The 25,113-nt window shown below is 36.7% G+C and overlaps 1 protein-coding gene across 1 annotated transcript; it reads right to left on the bottom strand.

The window, feature by feature from the left end:
• On the bottom strand, positions 1-22,269 carry LOC128217071 (uncharacterized). The gene is made up of 5 exons (XM_052923926.1): positions 22,094-22,269; positions 10,801-10,910; positions 5,851-5,996; positions 4,071-4,217; positions 1-3,167 (listed from the first exon to the last, which is right to left on the bottom strand). The coding sequence occupies exons 1-5, from the start codon at positions 22,148-22,150 to the stop codon at positions 529-531; spliced, it is 3,099 nt and encodes a 1,032-aa protein (XP_052779886.1). The 5' UTR covers positions 22,151-22,269; the 3' UTR covers positions 1-528.
• Between the last annotated feature and the right edge of the window lie 2,844 nt (positions 22,270-25,113).

Below are 25,113 nucleotides of genomic sequence, written 5' to 3'. Positions count from 1 at the left end.
TACATGTATGAGTCAGTATACAGGCACTACATGTATGAGTCAGTATACAGGTAGTACATGTAAGAGTCAGTATACAGGTACTACATGTAAGAGTCAGTATACAGGTACTACATGTAAGAGTCGGTATACAGGTACTACATGTATGAATCAGTATACAGGTACAGGTTCTACATGTTCGAGTCAGTATACAGGTACTACATGTAAGAGTCAGTATACAGGTACTACATGTAAGAGTCAGTATACAGGTACTACATGTAAGAGTCGGTATACAGGTACTACATGTATGAATCAGTATACAGGCACTACATGTATGAGTCAGTATACAGGTACTACATGTAAGAGTCAGTATACAGGTACTACATGTAAGAGTCGGTATACAGGTACTACATGTATGAATCAGTATACAGGTACAGGTTCTACATGTTCGAGTCAGTATACAGGTACTACATGTAAGAGTTGGTATACAGGTACTACATGTTCAAGTCTGTACATGAGTACTACCTGTAAGAGTCATCACTTTACAAGTTATTAGACACTAAATTCTGGTAAAGTATCTTTATCTTGCTGTAGTTTCTGTTGCATGCGTATGTATTCAGTGTAGAGTTGGCGGGCCTGTTGCAAGACCTTGTTCACATGGTGTTTGCGTACACGTTTGTCGAAGTACATGGCCAGTTCATCATATTCCATGCCAGTGTTCACTATCACGTCCCTGTGTTGTAGAAGTAGGGTGAGACAGGCAAACATGAGGAATGGATTACCATAACCAAACTGGTCAGGTGCAGGCAGCTGCTTGAACTGAAACAGAGCAATTTCCTCTTGATCAACAGCCTCCTGACAAATGTCAACAGCCTCCTGACATACACTGATATCGTCCTTCTCCTTGGTTTCATCAGTCCTGGTTGTGACGGTGTTGTTCATACTAAAATGGTTTTCACAGAATGATGGGGCCTTTCCACCATTTCCAGATGGTTCACTTGGCTGTGGAATTTCTGACATAATTTCTGCATACTTTTTGTCAAAGTAATTTTGATGCTCTGTTGATAAGATGTCCTTCGGCTGACTTGTTTTCTTCTTTTTACTATTATGACCAGATGTGCCTGTGCTGTTTGGGTGCAGAGAAGCCGAGTTTAAAGAGGATACCAATGAACCATTGCCACTGTCAGAATCCAAACTGTGACTTCTCATCAGCCGGTTAACCTCAAACAGTGTATGCTCTGTATCATTGTCATCTGTGTTTCTGTAGTCTACCATACTTCTGTGCAAAGGCCCATTCACATTGTTCTTAATGTTAGAATTATTCTTTGCATCAACATTTTGTGCCACATTCACAGGCTGTGCCTTTCCTGGCCTATGCTTTGGTGACATCAGAATTCTTTTCATGCCGCTGAAAAATGAACCTTTTATTTGAGGCACATTGGTACTGCTGGCCTTTTTCAAAATGTCTGACTCATTCTTCTCAAGGGATAAATGAAATTGTGCATGGTCGTCGTTTTCGTCCTCACAAATGGTGTTATTGTTATTTACTGCTGGACTACTGCTTAGACCCATTGGAATCTCACTGGAAACATAATGGCTCTCATTTGCTGAAAGAATCATTCCCTCAGTTGAACATATCACCTCAGTTTCACTGTCAACAATGCGACTATCAACACTGGCCGATATTAGACTAGGAAACCTGTCTTCAGATTGGGAGGAGAGATATGAGGCAGAGCTCACGGAGCTACTGATCAGCTGGCCATTGTCAGATGGCAGGGACATGGGGGGACTGTAATAGCTGCTCCATTTCTCACTTGGACTGCTTCCTTCACTAGAGTCGCGGGATTTGTCATCGGATTTACACATTTCATCCTTCCTTTCTTTTTTTAAATCATTATGTTTGACACAGTCCATGACATTTTGTTCATTGTAAGTTATACTTTCAGAAGTGTCGTCTCTTATTTCACTGTTCACATTGTTCAATGCATCATCAGGTTTTGATAAGATGTCTTCTTTTTGTTTCAATATACCTGGAATGTTTTCATCATCAGTGGGATGATTTTTCGTAACAATTTTACCGTCCATACTTCCAGTTTTCCTCATGCTTGGTTCAAAGTCTAAATTGTCAGTGTTTGATGACATTTTAGATTCACTCCTTTCTTCTTTCACTGTTTGAAGTTTATCATCAAGCCCATTTTCTAGTATCAATGTAGCAGTCTTAGGGGAGGCCATTCCAGTCTTTGGTGAATGGGCAGTCAACCCAGAGTTGTCTTTCACAATAGTCGACAGCCTTCTCTTGGCAAGCAGGTGAGAATACTGTGTTTTCACCGCGAATGATGGTGAATTGGGAGATACGGTCACAAGAAGAGAGGGACAGTAGTCAGAGTCTGTAAGGGTGAGTTCTTCCTCCGGGGGATTGGGAGGCAGCGTGCTCCACATCACCTCCAGCATGTAAAGGGCATCCTCAAAGGGGAACTCACGTTTGAGTTCAAGAAGCAGCCACCTGTAGCAGAAGAACAGGTCATCTGCGCCATGCTCCTTCATGTAGGAATGAAACACTGGGTCATAGAATTGCACTAGCAGGGACAAGTGTTGAAGCTTTGTGGTGATTGCTTCACCATCATACAAGAAGTTTGATCGCAGTCTCTTCATTAAGCCACAGAAACAGAGATAGGCTTGTGCCTCCTCCTTCTGCACTACAAGGATGGGCGACGCAATGTCACTCATACCCTGGCAGTATGACACCTCTGGGTGGGTCAAGGCATATGTGACTAGGAGATTGTACAACGCTATCAGATTTTTACTATCATCACCCCCAGAATAATACTTGTGACCTCTATCAGTTCTTAGCACATCTTTCTTCACAAGAGTGGCTACATGTATAATATCTTCCGACACCTTCCGCTCATTGAAAAGCTGCCTCCATTTATCTCGCAACTCAAAGTACTCATTCTCTTTCTTCTTCATGTAGGCAAACCTCTCCCTCCCTGACATTGACTCTGGGTAGATGTTCAGTAGATGGCGCCACACAACACGTCGAAGGGAGTTTTCCACCCCACCCTGGTAGATACTCAGTCGGAACTCCCCAGGTTTAACCATGTGCCCATCTGAGTCCATGTAGTTACGGAACTCCATGTCGCTCATTGGAGCCTTCACAGGCCGGTACTGCTGCTCATCCTCCGTTTTCATGCCTGAAAGCAAGCAGAAGAAAAAGGTGATTTACTGGGAAAAAAATAGTAATACTTTGACTATTAAATTAACTTATTATCTGCCCAACTCATGTTATCAATGATAGCAAGTTAGCAACATTTTCAATTTTGGTATTTAATAGAAGCTAATGAATGTTAAGCTTGAATACAAATTGTGCCACTAAATTCAATAAACATAAAAAGGTAATAAATGTCTTTTTATTATCAAAACTAAGCTATTGGAGCCGAACAGTAAATGACTTATTACTCATCAAACAACATTAAATGAACAAAATCATGTTATTTCTGAGAAAATACATTATTTTTAAAAAATTGTATCGCGCATGATTAGCATGAAAACAGATGCTAGTATTCATAAATATGGATAGCTTCATATTTGTCAAGCCCATAGATACAAGAGCTGTCGCAATAAGTCACAAATGCCACCAAATTGCATTCTTGTTCCATGGATAATGCAATTACTAGTAATGTGTCTACATTCATGAAGAGCAAACATAAACTATAAGCATATGCCAGAAACCATGTTGGTAAAACCTCAATTGTGTGTGTGTGTGGCGGGGGTGGGGGGATGAAGTTAGAGGTGGGGTCATAAGTCTTGCATGTGAAACTTCTATTTATGTACCCAACATATCTGCCAATTAATTTTCAAATCATTCCATGAAAAACAAAGTAACAGCTGGACAAGGAAAACCTTATGGACTGACAAATGCTCAAGCATGGGACAGACACACAGACAAAAGATGCAATATCAATTTGCCCATCTTTGGAAAGAAAATCATTCGAAAAATGCAAATGTATATTTTCTTTTGTCACCAATGTATTAATTGGACTTAACATCAAATATGAAGAAACACAGAAATTCATGACAATGAAAACAGTTCTAACCTATTGCTCTCTGGACTTGGTTGACAGTTTTCCCCATTTTGTTTGAGATGGTGCCTGTGATGTTGCCAAAGAAGTTGCTGCGGTCAAGGAAGGTCATCCGGTACTGAGGGATCTCTACTGGCGCTATAATGTCCCAATCCTCCAGTGCTACAGGGGGAAGAGAACAGTTGTTATACAACAATATCGGTTATCAACTTATTACATACCTAACAGTTCTGCACAGTATAACGTGCCCCTATTAACCTCAGGTGAATGGCAGAGAAGTGCTTTGATTTCTCTGAAATCAAAGCCTTGGTTTAAACCACTTCCTTACAGAACTGATAACTGTGCCAGACACAACTGTATACATGTGATAAACATGACTGTGTTAGTTACATGAAATAAGAGGCCAATCAGGGCCTAGGTACTACTGGCGTAGTTGTTTTGGTCATTTCAATTCAAGCTGTTTTGGTCAATTTCAATTTGATCAATTTCAAGGCGCTATAACCCAGTCACACATGAGGGGTTTTGGCTGGTTTACGAAAGAAGCTGTGAATAAATCAATATTTAACTACTGTTTAAGTTCTGTTGTGTTCAAAGGTAAATATATTACAATTTTGACAATTTGAAGGGCCAGTCCAGCCATGCATGGGCAGATCTGGCAGGTCTTCGAAAGGAACCGAGGGCTCATCAATATTTAACAACTGTGCTTGTTTGATGAAGATCAGGAAAAGAAATGTAGCTCTATTGAGTTTACAAGCCATCATCTAGTCGCATATGGGCAGCAGCTGGTTTTTGAAAGAACCATCAATATGTCGGTGTCTAATTACTGTTTAAGTTTAGTGAAAATCTATCAACACCCTAAAAACCAATGCACTCTCTGAAAAGTGGTTGACTGTTTTAGACTGTAATTTTTGACTTGTATACAATAGCAATTTTCATCATTTCAAAGGGCCATAATCAAGGCATGCATGTGGCTGGTTTAAGAAAGGAGCTGAGCTCTCATAAATACCTAACAACTGTTTTAATTTGATAAGATTAATTCAAAACTGAAGATTTATTCGCATTCACAAGCAATTGTTTACAGACGCACATACGGACACCCCACAGCAGACCTGCGCAATTACAAAAAGCTCAATACCAACTGCACTCATTACAGGTTGTCTCCAAAAGGTTTATAAAAGGGTCCGAGCTCTCATTGATATCTAGCTACTGAATAAAATTGTATAAGATACAATCAAAGCTGAAGACTTTATCACGTTACAAACAGTTGTTTACACTGGAAAGGCACCCCACCATGGCATAAGCCCTTCCGGCCGATGGCCTTAAGAGCTATAACAAATTAAAATAAATAAAAAAGCATGCAATATTAAAGAATAATACTACGTACCTATGTTTGTGATCTTGACCTTCGACCAACAGATCTTGCTGTTGTACACTACATATAGCATTGCCTTACATTTCGTTATGTTATATTTAAGTTGGTTGACCACAGCTGAAGTAACTGAGTGCACACCAGATAAGAAGTAACAAACTTTACCATAGGATAATAATGCTTTCATAATATATGATAATGAACCATCATAATATAGGATAATGAACCATCATAACATAGTTTAAAAAACTTATCTTAGATGTGTGACCTTGACCATGACATTGACATTGTGATGTTAAGGGTTTTGTTATGTTGCAAATTCAACGTCAAAGTATAGAATGGTTTGTTTGACCAGACTGACACAAATAACACCGACCATTCTACATAGAATTCCTGATAAAATTAATTCCAATGATTGTCACTTACCATCATCAAAGGGTTTAAGGTCGACCTTGAGTTTGAGGCATGGGTCAGAGGCATTCTGAAACGCGGCATCCATGTCCCAATCAGACAGCATGCTGAGGTACACATCCTGACCACCGTCCTGGGATGCATAGCTGATGGTGAAGTCACTGAAATACAAGCATCTACATGAAAGATGGCCATACAAGCAACTGTCCTGGGATGCATAGATGATGGCAGTCACAGAAATAAAAGCAACTACATGAAACATTGGCATACCAGCATTGATCCTGGGACCCATAGCTGATCGTGAAGTCACTGAAATACAAGCAACTACATGAAACATTGGCATACCAGCATCCGTCCTGGGACCCATAGCTGATCGTGAAGTCACTGAAATACAAGCAACTACATGAAACATTGGCATACCAGCATCCGTCCTGGGACCCTTAGCTGATCGTGAAGTCACTGAAATAAAAGCAACTACATGAAACATTGGCATACCAGCATCGATCCTGGGACCCATAGCTGATCGTGAAGTCACTGAAATACAAGCAACTACATGAAACATTGGCATACCAGCATCGATCCTGGGACACTTAGCTGATCGTGAAGTCACTGAAATACAAGCAACTACATGAAACATTGGCATACCAGCATCCGTCCTGGGACCCTTAGCTGATCGTGAAGTCACTGAAATACAAGCAACTACATGAAACATTGGCATACCAGCATCGATCCTGGGACCCATAGCTGATCGTGAAGTCACTGAAATACAAGCAACTACATGAAACATTGGCATACCAGCATCCGTCCTGGGACCCTTAGCTGATCGTGAAGTCACTGAAATACAAGCAACTACATGAAACATTGGCATACCAGCATCCGTCCTGGGACACTTAGATGATTGTAAAGTCACTGAAATACAAGCATGTAAAACAAGGTCATGTCATCATTTATATTATGTGACTACATGTACTGGTATGTACTTGATAATGAGGCCTCAATGTTGAAAACTTTACCTTATTATTATCTTATCATTTATATGACTGTTCAGACAGTTAAGATATATGTCATGGGTTACATGTACTCCCTGAGAGACCTATATAGGTAGCGTTGTTATCCAACAAGTATACAATCAAGTTAGACTTTGACTTCTTGGTACAATGTTATTCAGTGATTACAATGATGGTACTGGTACTTTAATTATACCAGAAGAAATGGCATCATAAAGAACTTAGTCTTACTGACACAAAATATTTCACTGATATTTACAAACTTTATAAACACATTTAACTTGCAAATTGCAATACCAAGTTATGTCTCACTACTTAAATAATAGGTGATGGGCACCCTACATGGAGATAATTGGTTATGATCATAATAAATTGTCAAGGCACTTGAGTTTATTACTTAAAAACCATTAACATAAAATTATGTGTACATGTATTATAGTATCATTTGTTCATTCATGTCACCATAGTAACAACTCTATATTTCAAGTGTACAAATTTAATGATCATTATATAATAAGACCGAGACGCAGAAAATAAGTACACATTGGGCCATCGTTCAGAACTTTGTTAAGGTTAACAATAATTCATAAATCATCATCATTAACTTTCAAATCTGTATTGCTCTTGAAGTTTCACGGATTCACTTATGCTTTGCAGTGTTCCTTACAAGATTATGGACATTATTTAGCTGCAGATTTGTTATCAAAATATAGGAGCCCATCATAGAAGAATTCACCCTCAGTGATGTTGTTTATGACTTTGTTAACCCTCGATGATGTTGTTTATGACTTTGTTAACCCTCGATGATGTTGTTTATGACTTTGTTAACCCTCAATGATGTTGTTTATGACTTTGTTAACCCTCGATGATGTTGTTTATGACTTTGTTAACCCTCGATGATGTTGTTTATGACTTTGTTAACCCTCGATGATGTTGTTTATGACTTTGTTAACTTAAAACAAAGCTCTGAGCAATCGGTTCATTATTTCTATTTTCATAACAATATTTTAGTAGAACCATTAAAACCACACACTTGACTGTATCTGATATGATGACTGATAACTGTTTCCTAGTTTGATGTTATAAATGATTAAAGAATTTGTTTGATTAACTAGCAAACACAATTAATAATTATATATTACAACTACGTGTTCCAATTTCTATACTGGTATTGCTAATAAAATAATTTCAGTACAAATTTCTGCAAATGTATAATTCTAAAAAGAAAAATACTATAAATGTCTAAATATATAAAGATCTATATTCCAAAACAGATGACTCAATCAGTTCCATTGACATAGGGATTGAAAATGTTAAATATATATTGAAAGCTGATTTTAAAATGGGACTGACAGATAAGCAGTAAATTCCATATTTATTGCATTTACTTGTCTACTGAACATTGCTGTTGTAACATTAAAATTGTTACTGTGTGATGTCATGGAAACTGTCATGGAAACTATAATACTGTGTAAATCTGGTGGTCTGTACGATGCTGGACAATACAAGCAGACACAAAATACAGTCATTTGTTCTTTTACCACTCAATATCATCTTGAATTGGCCTGGCTTAAACTTGCACCCTCCACATGGTGTCAATGGCTTAAACTTGCACCCTGCACATGGTGTCAATGGCTTAAACTTGCACCCTCCACATGGTGTCAATGGCTTAAACTTGCACCCTGCACATGGTGTCAATGGCTTAAACTTGCACCCTGCACATGGTGTCAATGGCTTAAACTTGCACCCTGCACATGGTGTCAATGCAGTGAACACCTCTGGAGAGGTGGAAATGTTGATTTCGCTTATGGGCTGCACATTATGTCTCCGACACATAGGTAAATGCACACTATTTCTTTAGGACATTTGTGGTAATTAATTTTAAAACCCTTCAACCGGTTCAAGAGATATGGAGCTGACAAGATATTTAACATTATGAAGCGGTTCAAGTGATATGTAGTAACAATAAAATATAGTCATATGATCTTTGATCTCTTAGTGTGATTTTGACCATGAACTGAGCTGGTAGTTACCTAATATCTTTGAGGCAATTCAAGAGATATTGAGCGGTTACAAAATATAGTCATTCTATAGAAATGTGACCTTTGACCTTTAAGTGTAACTTTGTCCTGAGCTGGTTGTACCGGTAAGTGAATAACATGTGCTCTGCACTCTGCAGCCACTGACATCGTCTCAATAATGGTGAACATGCAAGTTATTTCAAAATCATTCAAGCGGTTTAAAAGAAATGAAATGGACATGATTTGTGACAAACAGATGGACGTTGTAATAGAAAAAATTTAATTGTATATTTCAAACAAGAGGCCCAAGAGGGCCTATGCTCTACTGGCATGGCTCTTGTGGTCATTTTCAATCCAGAGCATGTACGTATGAGGCAACAAATATATAGTTCACTTTTTGTGTTTGGGTTAGCTTAAAATGCTGCACGTTCAACATCTGAGGACAGGAAGTGTTGTAAGCAGATTAGTTGCATGAACTATTTTAATATGTGCCAAGTAAAGGTTATCTGAGGGTAAAGCATATTTGCTTTCAAAACTGTACTCATGGTCAAAATTTCATTTCTGTAGCTTTAAAAATTAAAAAGTTAGTCAATAGGTCAAAGTCAAGGAAATCCGAGGACAACATTGATGCTTGTTTGCAAAACTGTACACATGGTCAAAATTTCATTGCTGTAGCTTTAAAAATAAAAAAAAGTTGGTCAAAAGGGGTGGGGCCAGCTTTTGCCCATAATTTCAAATGTTTTGCTAGACGGTCATCATATGATGCTCCACAACAAATCTCAAAGGTATGGGCCTTGTGGTTTGAAACAAGAAGATTTTAAAAATATTTCTTAAATAAGTCCCTAGGAAACTTGTGACCCCCGGGGCAGTGCCAGTTTTGACCCAAGGGGCATAATTTTAACAACCATGGTAGTGGACCAATAAATTAAGCCTTGTTCAAGGATCTGCATAGCTGTTTCAGACAAAAAGGTTTTTAACATTTCCCAATTTAAGTGGCCAGTAATGACCCCAAGGGAATAATTTTAAAAAACATTCACAAGCAATTGTGACTTTACATGTAAACTTGGCTAAAAATAGACATCACTCATGTAGACTTGGCTAAAAAAAAGACTTAGCTAAATATAGCACTTTTTTATACTTTTAAGACCAATAATCTAGGCATGCAAAAGGAACCGAGCTTTAATGGATATCTAAATACTGTACAAGTTTCATCAAGATACAATCAAAACTGAAGAATGTATCATGTTCACAAGCAATTGTTAACAGACGTACAGATTTTTTTATACTATCAAGGCCCATTATCTAGGCATGCATGGGAGGATCTGGCTGGTTTTCGAAAGGAACCAAGCTCTAATGGATATCTAAATACTGTACAAGTTTCATCAAGATAAATCAAAACTGAAGACTGTATCGTGTTCACAAGCAATTGTTTATAGACGCACTGATTTTTCATAGTTTCAAGGCCCATTATCTAAGCATACATGGGAGGATCTGGCTGGTTTTCGAAAGGAACCAAGCTCTAATGGATATCTAAATACTGTACAAGTTTCATCGAGATACAATTAAAACTGAAGTCTGTATCGTGTTCACAAGCAATATTGTTTACAGACGCAATGATTTTTTATACTTTCAAGGCCCATAATCTAGGCATGCATGGACAGATATGGCTGGTTTTCGAAAGGAACCAAGCTCTAATGGATATCTAAATACTGTACAAGTTTCATCGAGATAAATCAAAACTGAAGACTGTATCGTGTTCACAAGCAATTGTTTACAGACGCAAGGACACACATACTACGTACACATTACCATCGCATAAGCCTTAGGCCAGTAGAGCTAAAAATAGAAACAATTAAATTGTCAATATCTAACAATCAGACTAGCAATGACTACACATGTAGGCACCCAATCAGGCTCCAAATAAATGAATGCCATACCTTTGAATGTCAAATGCCTTAGCTAGGAGATTCTGGAGCATCTCAAACGAGGTGATCTGGGGGTCGATGGAAAACTTCTTAAACTCTGGCTGGAGAAGGCCATCACTCTTCTGTAAAACACAAGAAATAACTTTGGTCCGAGAGTGGGGCAAAATATCATATACCATTCCCGATTTTCAGGGCTTTTCCAAGCCTTTCAAGCATTGTTTCAAAATGGCTAAGATATACAATCATTCACATGTGCAAATGATGAATAAAAGAAATATTCATAAACAAGAGCTCTCACAGTATGTGACGAATCCTCATGAATGTGACATTGACCTTTGAAAAAGGGCATTTATACCTGAAAATTTTCAACCCAGACATGCCCACTTATTCTCTACCTCCACCTTCTAGGTAGAGACACATGTCTTGCATGCGACACATAATCTTGGTATGTTTAACACATGTGGCAAGTTATTTAAAATCTGTCCATACCAGAGAAAGTTCAAGTGTGGACAATACCTTCTTGCATATCGGACTGTGATTCCGGTCATGTGACCAGTGCTGGAAAAACTTACATCCCCATGTAAGATGAGTGACGCAAAACAACGCGCCACTTCTTATTTTTTTTATTGTATGGTTTATGAGAAGTATATTATGCCATTTCAATAAAGTGCAAACAAATATATAAGTACCGTATGCAAGACTTTTAATTAAAATTGAAAATAAATATTTATTTCATAAAAACGCGATTTTTTGAGGAACTATTTAACGTCAATAGTGATTTAAAATTACTGCACTTAATGACGTCAGAAAACAATGTTGCACACATGATTTTTAGTGAAATGAACAAGAGTGTGTTTTCCATGTCAATTTTTCCACCAATTGATAATTTTAGGTATGCAAGAATAAGTATCTATCATGTTTTTCCAGTCCAGATTGTAAATTCTTGCATACCGGACGTGTGTTTCCGGTCATGTGACCGGTGCTGGAAAAACTCGTCTTACACCCCCCATGTAAGATGAGTCACGTGCAACAACGTGCCACTTTTTATTTCTTTTATTGTATGGTTTATGAAAAGTATATTATGCAATTTCAATAAAGCGGAATCAAAACTATAAGTATTCAATACTTTTAATTAAAATTGAAAATTAATAATCGTAAAAGCGCGATTTTTAAAGGAACTATTTGACGTCGATAGTGATTTTAAATTACTGCGCTTTATGACGTCAGTACACAACGTCGCACGCGCATTTTGGTGAAATGTAGAAAAGTACGTTTTCTACATAAATTTCCCAAAATTTCATAATTTTAGGTATGCAAGAAAAAATAGCAATCATGTTTTTCCGGTCCGGATCGAAAAATCCGACCCTCGGGCAAGCCTCGTTACCAGCTTACGCGCGTGCCCTCGGGTCCGATTCTTCTATCCGTACCGGAAATACATGATAGGTACTTATAATCCAACCCTCATGCCGCTGCGTGGCCGATAACTCAGAATAAGTGTGACCTTGACTTCAGAGGAAGGGACACAGGTCTTGCACGTGACACATCGTCTTGGTATGTAGAACACATTATGGAAAGTAATTTTAAATATGTCCATACAGAAATTGAGCCAGAAACATAGACGGATGGAATTACCTATAAAATCTCGATATTTCACTTCCTTGGTATGAAACTTTGAACGTACATTGACTAACTGCATTCACGTGTCAATGTTTCATTATCCTTGTCATAAACTGATTAAATTGGTGCAAAATATACTATTAAAGATAAATAGATACAACCAGATTTATCAGCTAGAAAATCAAGAAGGTTGCAAAATCAGCGTACATTCATTTGCAAAATGAGTAAAAAATGTTGTAGAGAGTACTACATGTAATATTCAAATCTAACTTATATTAAAGCTGCACTCTCACAGATTTACTATTATACAACTTTTTTGTTTTGTCTTGAAATGAGTAAATTTTTGCGTAAATATCTACAAAACAATGATATAAGATTGCTGACAAAAAATCAGATCGTAGATTATTATATTTCTGTGTGAAAATTAATGTTTTATGGCCTAAACCGTTACTACCGTATTATATCATGTATAGGACGCTAGCATATATAGGACGCAGGCAAAATAATAGTTGAAAAAACGGGTAGAAACCCTTAATATATAAGATAGGACGCAGTGGAAAAATGTCAAAATCGGAGCCGAAAAATTGAGGTTGGTAAAGTATTTATAACATATATTGAATTAAAAAACGAACAAAAAATTGTATATAAGGCATAATTCTATAACTGTATTGTGTATTTCGATAATTATCGTCGTATTTCGGTAATTTAGCGTACACAACAATGATATAAGTCTTGACATTTTGAGAACATTCACACATATTATAAGTTTGCATCCGTTGCAATAGTCCCCACTGCCTTCTGAATAACAGTCAACCGTTGCATCCGTTGCAATAGTCCCCGCATGCCTTCTGAATAACAGTCAACCGTTGCAACCGTTGCAGCCGTTGCAATCGCAACTGTGTATTGTCAAAACTGATGATTGTTTTGTTAAGGCGTGTCGCTGCGCAGATTAAAGCATGTCGGCATAATTAATGCGTGTCAGTAATAAGCCTTGCCAGTGGAAGGCACATCGGGTGAAGTGCGAACAAACAACCATACGGTATTACCATCGCAATAGTTTGTTCTATTGATGTATTTCTAATGACAGACAGCGGGTGTTTTTCACACCTTCGCACATTTGAAAAGATTTGATATTTTCGACCTGAAAAGGACTTGGAAAAAAATGGGAAAAACAGATGAAATTCTAATAGCATAGAAAGGACGCAGGCAATTTTTAAGACGAGAATTGGGGGTAAAAAAGTGCGTCCTATGCATGATATAATACGGTAATGGTTTAAGAAAAATGCACACATCAATTTTTGAACTTAAATATAAAAATCTGCGATCTAATTTTTTGTCAGCAGTCTTATTTAACTGGATTCAATGGATTTTCACAAAAATTGGCTCGTTGACCAAGACAAAAAATACATAAGTTGTCAAACGTTCAAGAGAGAGCAGCTTTAATGAACAATTATAATAACTTTATAAGAAAGATAGACTTATTGACCAGCTGCAAGCATAAGCAAGTATGCCATCACCTTGTTAAAATATACACCATGTTTGTCATCAGAATACATTTATGCAGCTATATTAACATTATTACATTGACAGTATTTAAATTCAACACTCCAGTCTGCAAAATATTGTGTAAAAAACATTTTCATACTAATTTCAAGATCATACATGTATGTTAATTTACACAGAATCATCAAAAAATCAACACTCCTCATTATCAAAAAATTTCAATTGTTTTTCAAGTATAGTTAAACAATCTTCTGAATGAAAACAACAATGTGTAATTATTACCTGCAAAACTACTTGAACTCTAACAAAAGGATATAAACCAAGAAAACCCATGGCTTCCACCTTAAAAGTTTACAACAAAATGAGCATGAAGTCTTTATTTATCTTCAAATAAGTCAACCGAAGCTTAGGGGTATTGACATTTGCAATATTTGTAGTGAAATGTCAAAGCCCTGAAAACATGATAAACATGATATACACTGATATACCCCAGTGTTCCATGAGGTCTGGAAGATAATCTTATAACCCCAGTGTGACAACATGATACTGGTGCAAATGGGATGTTAATGGTAGGCTACATGTGATAGCATGTCCAGATACCGGTGCAAACGGGATGTTGTTAGTTGGCTACATGTAAAACCTGCATTATGACAACATGTCCAGAAACTGGTGTAAACGGGATGTTCTAGCTGTATATGCAAAACTGATAAAAAAAAATGATGATTTCACATCATACAAAATATTCCTCTGATAATTGTTGAAAACATTGATTTTGGAGTAACTAGCATCTTTCATTCTAAATTCATGTTTAACAACACACAAAATTTACAATAAACCACAAACATGTCATTTATAAAACATTGGAACAGATTATGTCTCGACAAATCCTTAATCCTTGCTACATATAAAACAGATCTTGTAATAATAATGGGCAAGATTATGAAAACATTACAGTGACCTAAAACCTAACTCATCATAACAAAAAACAAGCACCCCAGCCATGTTAGAAGGTAATTGTCATCATTGGAAAATTGTGTTTTAGCGATCTTCTGAATCAAGCTTAAAAGGTTTTGAACTACAGTACATATTAAAACACACACTTTCTTTTTTTCTTTTTCTTTACCATTGAATTTACTATAAAAATGGTAGAATCGCATAACCAAAACCAAATATATATATATTTATTTAGGCCTTGTGGATGTTTGTGGAAAGGTTAGAATTTAGCTGGCGACACAGATGATAACAAAAAGGCTTTCACAACAGTTCCCAGACCTTTTTTCTTGAAAAACCAGACAAGCAAGAATAAACATGCTAAAAACATCAACACGTGGTCCCCCAAGGCTAGCATGTTTCACTCAATGACCAAGGTCGAAGCTTTACAAGTATTTATTTGCAGAAGTGTTGAGGAATGGTTGAAAATACAGGTACACTCATGTATTTGTTGCAGCTACGGACTGCTGAGTGGGTTGTTTAGTTTTGATTGAAAAGGTCTTATAATCACTTAATTTCAAGTTTAATTCTGATGAACAGCCTTGTAACATGTCATCTATTTCACTTGACATCTCATGACCTTCATAATGTCTCCAAACAACATATAACACTAGGCAAAAGGGAGAAGTATGATCATATATAAAATGTGACCTCTGAGGTAATGGTAGTAAAAACACGTTAAATGGTAATAAAGATGAACGACAGGACTGCATACTCTTATAATAAATTATAACTTTAATGTAATATCAAGCTGCAGAATTTCCTTAAAGGTGTACTGACCTATGATGTATTAGAGTACATAATTTGTATCAAATCATGACAACTGCATGTATCATTATGATATTCAATTATCTATTATCAGAACAAACAGATAAACTGTGATCACAAATGACTGACCTTGGCCTTTCACCTTAACATTGGTTTATTTTGATCCAAATTAATTCCATCAAATTAATGTGTTATAGTTAAAGATGCACTCTTACTCACAAATAAGATTTACCACAATTAATAATATTGTTTTAATATTTCAAAAAGATTGAATAAATATCAAAAACCATTGTTCATATGAAGGATACCGAGTTTAATTTGAAAGAAATGAGCATAAAACACAGTATTTCAGCCTTATGAGACTTAAGTAGACCACAGTAAATCTTTTAGCATTCACCAATCATTTTATATTTTTGCGCTTTCTGCTATTAAATACACGGCTACAATCTTGTTATCAGTAATTAATATTTTTCATAAATGTATTATTTAGTAAGTAGTTAAAGATTTATCACTCAAAATTTATGTTTGTTATACATGTTTATGTATTGATTTTGAATAAGAGTGTCACTTTAAGAAAAGGGGGGTATGATGCAACCAGTCCCCCCCTCCCCTATCAAAAATTGTTCATAATGTCCAAGTGATCTTCTTTCTCTCAATATGGAAGACAAAATACTAATGCATCAGAATGCACAACCTCAGACTCAAACATGCCTGTCACATTCCGTTCCAGTACATTTGACAGGGGATATATTAAGCAGATAGTGGGTGTTGTGTCCATCACATGAACAATGGACACAAGTGTTAAAAAATACTAGTTTAATGATAATCTTTCAAGGCATTTAGGAGATATGGAGCTGACCTTCATTCCATCGCTTGAACCGTTAATATTAAATGTGAGCTTGACCTTGAGCCAGTGTGCCCTTGGGTGAGGATTCTGCATTATTTGTAACTAGGTTAATATTTGACCAAAGTTTCATAAAATTGGTTAAGAACAGGCTAATAAGATATTGAGCAGACAAAAAATGTATGACCCAAACCTTTGACCTTAAACTGTGAATTTGCGTTGGCATGCCTGTAATATTGGTTCTGCATATTGTTTATGTTATGAGTATTTGACCTGATTTTCATAAAAAATCCTTTCAGTCTTGAGACACTATCAAGTGAAAGCCTTGAACAATTGACCTTAAAATGTGACCTTGACCTTGTACTGTCACATGGAATGTTGCTTATACACGTCGTCTCAATGTGGTTAACATTTGACTCAATTTCATGAAAATCCTGTAAGGGGTTCAGAAGAAACGAAGCAGCACAAAATATGCCTCAACCTTTGACCTAGAATTGTGACCTTGAGCAGGCACGTGTTGTATGTTGGTTGTGTACATTGTGAGTATGTGGGGAACATATAACCCTAGTTTCATGAAATTCCTATGGTTTAGAGGATACAGAGCTGACAGAAAATCTAAGGCATGAACCTTAACCTTAAACTTTTACCTTGACAAGATGCCTGTAATGTGGGTTTTGCACATTATTTCCATGTGGTGAACATTTCACCAACAATTTGTGACCATCCTAAAAGGGGTTTAGGATGTGGACAGAAGTTGTGACAGATGGACACATTTTAATTGATAGATCACCCCCTGCATAGCATCAGGGGTGACATAAATAGCCAAAACTGTCTTGGGGAGGACCCCCAAACCACATTTAAACCATACATTTTTCGGTATTTATCTAATGCTAGATTCTTGATCCACCCCTGCACATCATACACATGTAGATGACTCAGTCCCTCCAACATGAAAATTAATGCAAACCATGAACCATGTAAATGCTTTTAAGTACCAGTATATTATCATAATTAATGGTCTTTCTCAACCAGACTTGGTTCCGCTTTAATATTTTATCTTGACATAAAATTTTCATCTAAAAGTGCTTGTTTGCTTTGGTAAATCATACATGCAATAAAAGTGATCAAAAGTTGCACAACATTAGATAAATCCTTTTTAAAAAGTTTCCAGGCAAAAATCTAAAGTTTAATGATTTTGAATGATTTTAAATCTGAATTTTAAACAACCCAGTTTAAAGGCATATGTGTCCAATTCGCTGCATAAATAGTGTGTGTGAGTATTTGGACAGAATGGAATGAGATTGAAGCTCTATCTGAACCAGTTAACTTTACTCGTGATCTTTGAAAGAAGCAGCCACTCAAAAGCCAGAAGCTAATAAAATAGTTTCTCTACCCAAGAAATTTCAGTCCTAAACTTTTTTATAAATAATAATACCGGGTAGTATAGACTACTGTCTTGATTGATTCTTTTTTGTGATGTATAAAAATGTATACTTTTAGTATATGGCTACATATATTTCTTTTCGGGCCTATCAAACATGCCTCAGAATGATTTCATACAAGTGAGAAATACAATTTACAAAGCAAAAAGAGCATCCTGTTTAAATCATAGTATCAGTTCTGCACAGTGCAGTGATATTAATGTTTGATTATTTAAGTATCTGACTTAAAACTTATCTGGAAAGATAACCAATAGGAGCCCATGATTTTATAAACCAGTTGTCTATTAAAGCCAACACTGCTAGAACTCCTGAACCTCAATCAATATTTACATTCACCTATTTATTCCTTGATTGCATTTACGACATGGAATATTCATAATAAAATGTCCCTTTTTGGATAACAAAAGTGTATTTTTCTTCAGTCTCCTTTTATCGCAACATCACATGTTTCTCCTAAATAGATCTTAAATGAGAAAAAAGCTAAACCTTTGAAACAAAAAGAATGGCCAAAGTATATGTACTGTTAAAAAATATTAAGTGCAGGGGGCACATGTATGAATTTGGTACATCAGGATACTAGGGTACAAATTTCACATTCAGCTTTCTTGTTTTTAACTTGGTTAAAAAAAATAATATGCTGACATTTCACAGCAAAATGACATATAAAATCACTGTCCTTGATGAAAAAATTCACAAAACAAAAAATAGACAAAATAGCGGGCATGCAGAATCTTCATTTTTTTTACATTGCGGACATATATATTAAACGTAACATATATAGTAACAAGAGGCCCAAAAGGGCCTATGCTCTACTGGCATGGCTCTTGTGGTCATTTTCAATCCAGAGCATGTACGTTTGAGTAATAGGCAACAAATATATAGTTCACTTTTAGTGTTTTGGTTAGCTGAAAACGCTGCACGTTCAACATCTGAGGACAGGAAGTGTTGTAAGCAGATTAGTTGCATGAACTATTTTAATATGTGCCAAGTAAAGGTAATCTGAGGGTAAGAAATACTTGCTTTTAAAACTGTTCTCATCGTCAAAATTTCATTTCTGTAGCTTTAAAAATAAAAAGTCGGTCAAAGGTCAAAGTCAATGACATCCGAGGACAACATTAATGCTTGTTTGCAAAACTGTTCACATGGTCAAAATTTCATTACTGTAGCTTTAAAAATTAATAAGTAAGTCAAAAGGGGTAGGGCCAGCTTTTGCCCAAGGGGCATTATTTCAAATGTTTTCAATCGCATCATATGATGCTCCACAACAAATATCAAAGGTATGGGCCTTGTGGTTTGAAACAAGAAGATTTTGAAAATATTTCTTAAAGTAGTCTCTAGGAAAATTGTGACACCCAAGGCAGTGCCAGTTTTGACCCAAGGGGCATAATTTGCGGGACAATATCCGGGGGGGGGGGGGGGGGGGGGGGCTAAAAATAGACTTCGCTCATGTAGTCTTGGCTAAAAATATACATAGCTTTAAAAAGCATTTTTTATACTTTCAAGACCCATTATCCAGGCATGTATGGGCAAATCTGGCTGGTTTTCAAAAGGAACCTAGTTCTAATGGATATCTAAATACTGTACAAGTTTCATCAAGATACAATCAAAACTGAAGACTGTATCGTGTTCACAAGCTAGTGTTTACACAATAGCATTTCTTTAATCCTATCAAGGGCCATAAACTAGGCATGCATGGTCGGATCTGGCTGGTTTTCGAAAGGAACCGAGCTCTAATGGATATCTAAATACTGTACAAGTTTCATCGAGATACAATCAAAACTGAAGACTGTATCGTGTTCACAAGCTAGTGTTTACACAATAGCATTTTTTTATAATATCAAGGGCCATAATCTAGGCATGCATGGGCGGATCTGGCTGGTTTTCGATAGGAACCGAGCTCTAATAGATATCTAGATACTGTACAAGTTTCAACGAGATACAATCAAAACTGAAGACTGTATCGTGTTCACAACCAATTGTTTACACAATAGCATTTTTTTATACTATCAAGGGCCATAATCTAGGCATGCATGGGCGGATCTGGCTGGTTTTCGTAAGGAACCGAGCTCTATTGGATATCTAGATACTGTACAAGTTTCATCGAGATACAATCAAAACTGAAGACTGTATCGTGTTCACAAGCAATTGTTTACAGACGCACGAACGCACGGGTGCACATACTACGTACACATTACCATCGCATAAGCTCTTCTGGCCTTTGGCCAGTAGAACTAAAAACTGAAAATGTTATAAAATTATAAAGCATAAAAAAAAAAGTTTGTCAATAAGTGATGTAGTCGATTTTCTTAGAGCCACCTTGCCAATGTTTAAAAATACTAACAATGAGCGAGCATCTGCGTCAAAAGCAACAATGTTAAAACGGTGTGCCTTTTTGAATAATACAAAAAAATTATCAATTGTCTACTACAGTTTTTGAGTGCTTGACAACATTTTCATTCCTTTACGTTTTCACATTATACTTACATGTAATCAACAATTGTTTTCATCCTTTGATGAGGGTATTCTCAATGTACATTCTGATTGGCTGACATTTAATAGCTCTGTCTGCTGGTGATGTTCAAATAATTAGCCGATAGGTGACCCAATTGTCATTTAAGAGATACCGATCAAAAAACTCATGTCGTCTGCTCAATACACAAATACCTACACAAAATGCTGTGGAATGACTAGAAATGTTGAATTCAGGGATGATAACAGAGTCAAGTTGCCAATCCTGAAAATGTCTGCGTGGGGTTCAGGGGGCCGCTCAAGGCAGGAATTAAGGCTCAGGGCTAGAAAGGGCAGCAGAGTACATTTCCTGCAGTCGAGGAGGGAGCACCATGCTGCGCTTTGCTAAAAACACTAACATACATATAATATTTAAATAAGGTTTTGTGTGCACAATGTCATGTTCTTTTGCAGATAAACTATGCATGGACAACATTCTTTGGAGTGTACAGTTTATCATATGAACATGTAAAAATATGAATGATAAATGCATTAAATATTGAGGTTCATTGTTAATCCAAAGACATTCACTTTCTGCTTAATTTTCTCTCTTTCAATATTTTGTCACCATATAAGTGATGAAAATAATGCTGAAACTATACAATTGAGTTATAATTTTCATATTGCCATGTTTCATATCGTCAGCATAGTTCAGCATGATCTTCATCTTCTGTAGCTGTCATAGGTGTATTTTCTAATGCCCTCATCAAAGTGCATCTGTTATAAAGCCTTATAGTCAAATTTTTCCTTTCTGCTCAAGTCCAAATGATTGTACCTTAAAGAATTTTTTTTTTTGATTTTTGATACGGCAAATCCTTCATGTACAAATTGTTTTGTACTAAAAGTGAGTAGTTATTCCGATCCCGATTCCGGGTTAAATTATTGTGTCTATAAAGTATTATAAGAACAAGAAATATTACCAGATAATGTTATTTTATATTAGTTTCGTACACAAAAAATCATTATCCAACAAATTATTATGAGTTTTATGTGTTTTTCTTCATTTCATACTGTCAAATCATTAAGATACGTACATGAAGGGCACCTGCAAGGCTGTTGTTCACAGTTTTACAACAATCGGAACACTTTGGCCATGGCCGAGTTGTTACGAGTGTATTCACAAGGTCTACCTCGAAGCTTGTCAGAGACGGTAGAGTTGTTATGCTTGGCATAATTGTTATCTGTGTCAGTCAAGTTTTGTTTTATTGGAATGGTTAATCCTGTGTTTTAATGCATATATAATGCTTGTTTTGTGCTAAATTTCTTTGCACTTACATGGTGAAATATGAATATAAAGCTTTATTATCTATTTCAATCATAGAATACTTCTCTAAATACAATTTCAATATTTTTCAAAACCCATGTTTTTGCACAAACCCGTTTAAACATTAGGGAATGGAAGAATCCCATATAACAATCTATTATTTTAGAGTATTTTCTGCTCTTATTATGTGCTTTCCTAATTTTAATTATCAAGGTTGGGAATGCAATCAAAAGTTGAAAAAGTTGATTGTGCATTAAAATTTCGATAAAGAACATTCAATATTACGGTTGTAAAAATTATTCAGATCCCAAGGAAATGTTTATTTATTATGTCCGAAATATAAATATCCGGATATAATACTAGTCTCACCTTTACATGGACACGAATCACCTCTCTTTGAGATTCAATGCCATAAAATCCTGCCATTGTTCGATAAGTTCAGTTTTTTTTACTTTATTGAATATGATTTAATTAAATTTAGATAGATAAACCATTTTCTTTAGGAAATTAATTATAGACGTCACAAATCAATTTTTGGGTGAATACAAAAGCTATCCGCATGGAAAGGGTAAAGGTTACACTGCGGTATACCTTAAATACGTAAAGATGCGTAAAGACGCGTAAAGTCGCGTAAAGATACAACAATTTGTAATGCGTTCAGGCTGACACAAGTACCGGTATTCAACTCACGCCTGAAAATAACACATCGACTACCTCAGTACATAAGCGGCAATTGGAACCAATACCAGAAGTTTTAACGTCAACGCCAAACGAAATGAATGATGAAGAGTGGCAAAATCCAAAACGACAACGTAGATCAAGTGAAGTCAGACTAATTGCTCCTGTGAACTTAGAAAATAGATTTTCTTGTCTCAAAGATGAAGTTCAAAACGGAATGGACTGTGACGATATACTAAGAGAAGAAAGTAACGCCATATGTATAGACGTATCTCCATTACGAAATTCAGCAAATATGGACACACCATTGGCGTCGAAAGATCATTCATTAGAAGAAGACAGCCACCGATTGTCTACGTCTCTGAGTACAAGTTCATGCTATGACAATGAAACAGGCAGAGTGTCTGTAGGGGGTCCTCATCGAGGTTCTCTCATACATGGGAAGTTCATGCCTACACACGTCCTTCTTGGAATTTTAGAAGGAAGTGATGGTGCCTTGCCAGAGGTCTCAACAGGGGTAAAGGAAAACATATATTTTTTCATCAGAAATGAAGAAATCAACGAAAGGGGAAAGCAGGATTAAAGCGAGAATACTGGGACGACTGTGGAGCTTGGGAGAAAAGTTCATCACCGGCAACATACCTTCTTCCTGCTGATGGAAAGCTGATCAACCCGACAAAAAGACACGGGCTGTTCTGTATAGAGAAATCTGGTCGCAAGTTTGAGATTCTAGAACCACAGCCAGCAGTTGCAGGATTTGGTAGTAATTAACAGAAGCTACAGCAAACTCAAGGCGGACCAATTATATAAACGTCGGATTTCATGGGTAACAAGACACGCCTGATGACTTTCAATATTTATCAGAAGATTTAATGATTGTAGAATATAGTGGGCAAACTTCCAGGAAGAGGATACCATGGGAAGGTGAAAACAGTTGCTAATAAGCAGCCATACATCCGATCAAAACCGGCATTAAAGGAAAGAGCTAGATAAATGGTCAAACATCGATCTGCAAAAAACGTTCACGACGAGTTGAACCAAGGAACAGATGTTCATGAAATGCCAAGAAACATAAACAATACAAACTTGAACTACAACCAAGGCAGAAAACATAAAACAGCTGGAGAAGACGTTTATCTAAAGAACCTGGCAGATCACCTGATAAATATTGAAAGTAAAGTATACCAAGGTCATCCATTTATCCGCTCAGTAGTTCATTTGCACTCAGGACCATCAGTCATTTTCATACACGGACGAACAATCTTACAAGATATCGGACGGTTTTGCTGCCAGGAAAATGAAGGAACCATACTAGGAGTTGATAAAACATACAACCTAGGCCAACTGCACCTGACAACAACTGTCTTAAAGAACCTGTCAGTGGTCCGTACAGATACGGGAGAACCCCCAATCTTTCTTGGTCCATCATTTTTGCACGTGAAGTCGGATTGTACCTTTAATGCGTTCTTTTCTCACATAGCCAGCCATTTAAGCGATTCAGAATTAAAAAGGCTTGTGGTTGATCACCGACTTGAAACAGTCCATAACCTTGTTAGTGAACAAGCAGCTGGTTTTCTTCCATATCTAAACGGCAGGATCGTCCCGCTTATCAAAAACCACGTTCATATTCCAAAGCGTGTCCGGAATATAGATTCAAATTGGACAAACAACAATGCGGAGTCAATGAACAACCTTCTGAAGATAGGAACAAACCATACAATCGAAGATATGGCAGATCTTATTGATATAATCTATCGTATTGTACAGTCAATGTACAAAGACGTAGAAAATTCAATCGTCAGTATGGGTAACTATAAACTAACTCAGCCATACGAGCACCACAAAATGTCCGTTGATGCCTGGTGTCAGAAAACAGAACAAGGACGAAAAGGGATACTGGCCAAATTTTACAGGGACAAAGGTCGGAGTACAAAAACCATTACTTCGACCAACGGTCAATTGAGGGTTTCAATTACACCCGGAGGTGGAAAGAAACCTCATCAGCGCAAGAGAATGGCAGCGGAAAGGGCTACGCCTAGAAAGTAGAAATGGTGTTTCCGACATAGGACTGTTCACTTGGTCATGCACAAATAAGAACAACAAATAAAAACAACAAAAACAGCAACACACAAACACACACGCGCGCGCGCACACGCGCACGCACGCACGCACGCATACACGCACGCACACACGCACGCACGCACGCACACACGCACACACGCACGCACACACGCACACACGCACACACACACACTTCGTGGTATGGCCTGAATACAATTGGATAAGTATTAAAAGTGATAGCATAAGGATGCACTTTATTTACGTTTTAAATACAATATGTTGCATTTTATGTTGCATTTTATCTAATTATTACAAAAAAAAACACACTTAGAAACATCTTTACGCCGCTTTACGTCTCTTTACGTGTCTTTACGCATCATTACGCGTCTTTACGCATCATTACGCGTCTTTGCGGATCTTTACGTAGTTAAGGCTGACCCGGTTACACTGTACTAAAGTTAAATATTTGACATGTAATGTGTACATGATCACACTTATTATCTTTACAGATGCCCTAAAATTGGATGTCCTTATTAATACATCGACCTTGTCCTTAAATCATCAAAAACAGTTAAGAGGCTGCATTTTAAATTTATATACTGTCATGACTGTATTTACTTTTTAAGAATTGTTCTACTTAAAATAGGAAT

The sequence above is a fragment of the Mya arenaria genome, chromosome 14 (assembly GCF_026914265.1).
Source record: "Mya arenaria isolate MELC-2E11 chromosome 14, ASM2691426v1".
In the NCBI taxonomy this organism is placed as follows: Eukaryota; Metazoa; Mollusca; class Bivalvia; order Myida; family Myidae; genus Mya; species Mya arenaria.
The sequence above is the reverse complement of the archived record's forward strand: the minus strand, read 5'-3'. Positions and strand labels throughout refer to the sequence as shown.

Coding starts and splice junctions, on each gene's coding strand:
- LOC128217071 (XM_052923926.1), bottom strand. CDS start 22,150: ATGGCAGGATTTTATGGCATTGAATCTCAAAGAGAGGTGATTCGTGTC. Junction 10,911..22,093: donor TGATTCGTGTCCATGTAAAG/GTGAGACTAGTA, acceptor TGTGTTTTACAG/AAGAGTGATGGCCTTCTCCA. Junction 3,168..4,070: donor CCAAGTCCAGAGAGCAATAG/GTTAGAACTGTT, acceptor GCTTGCTTTCAG/GCATGAAAACGGAGGATGAG.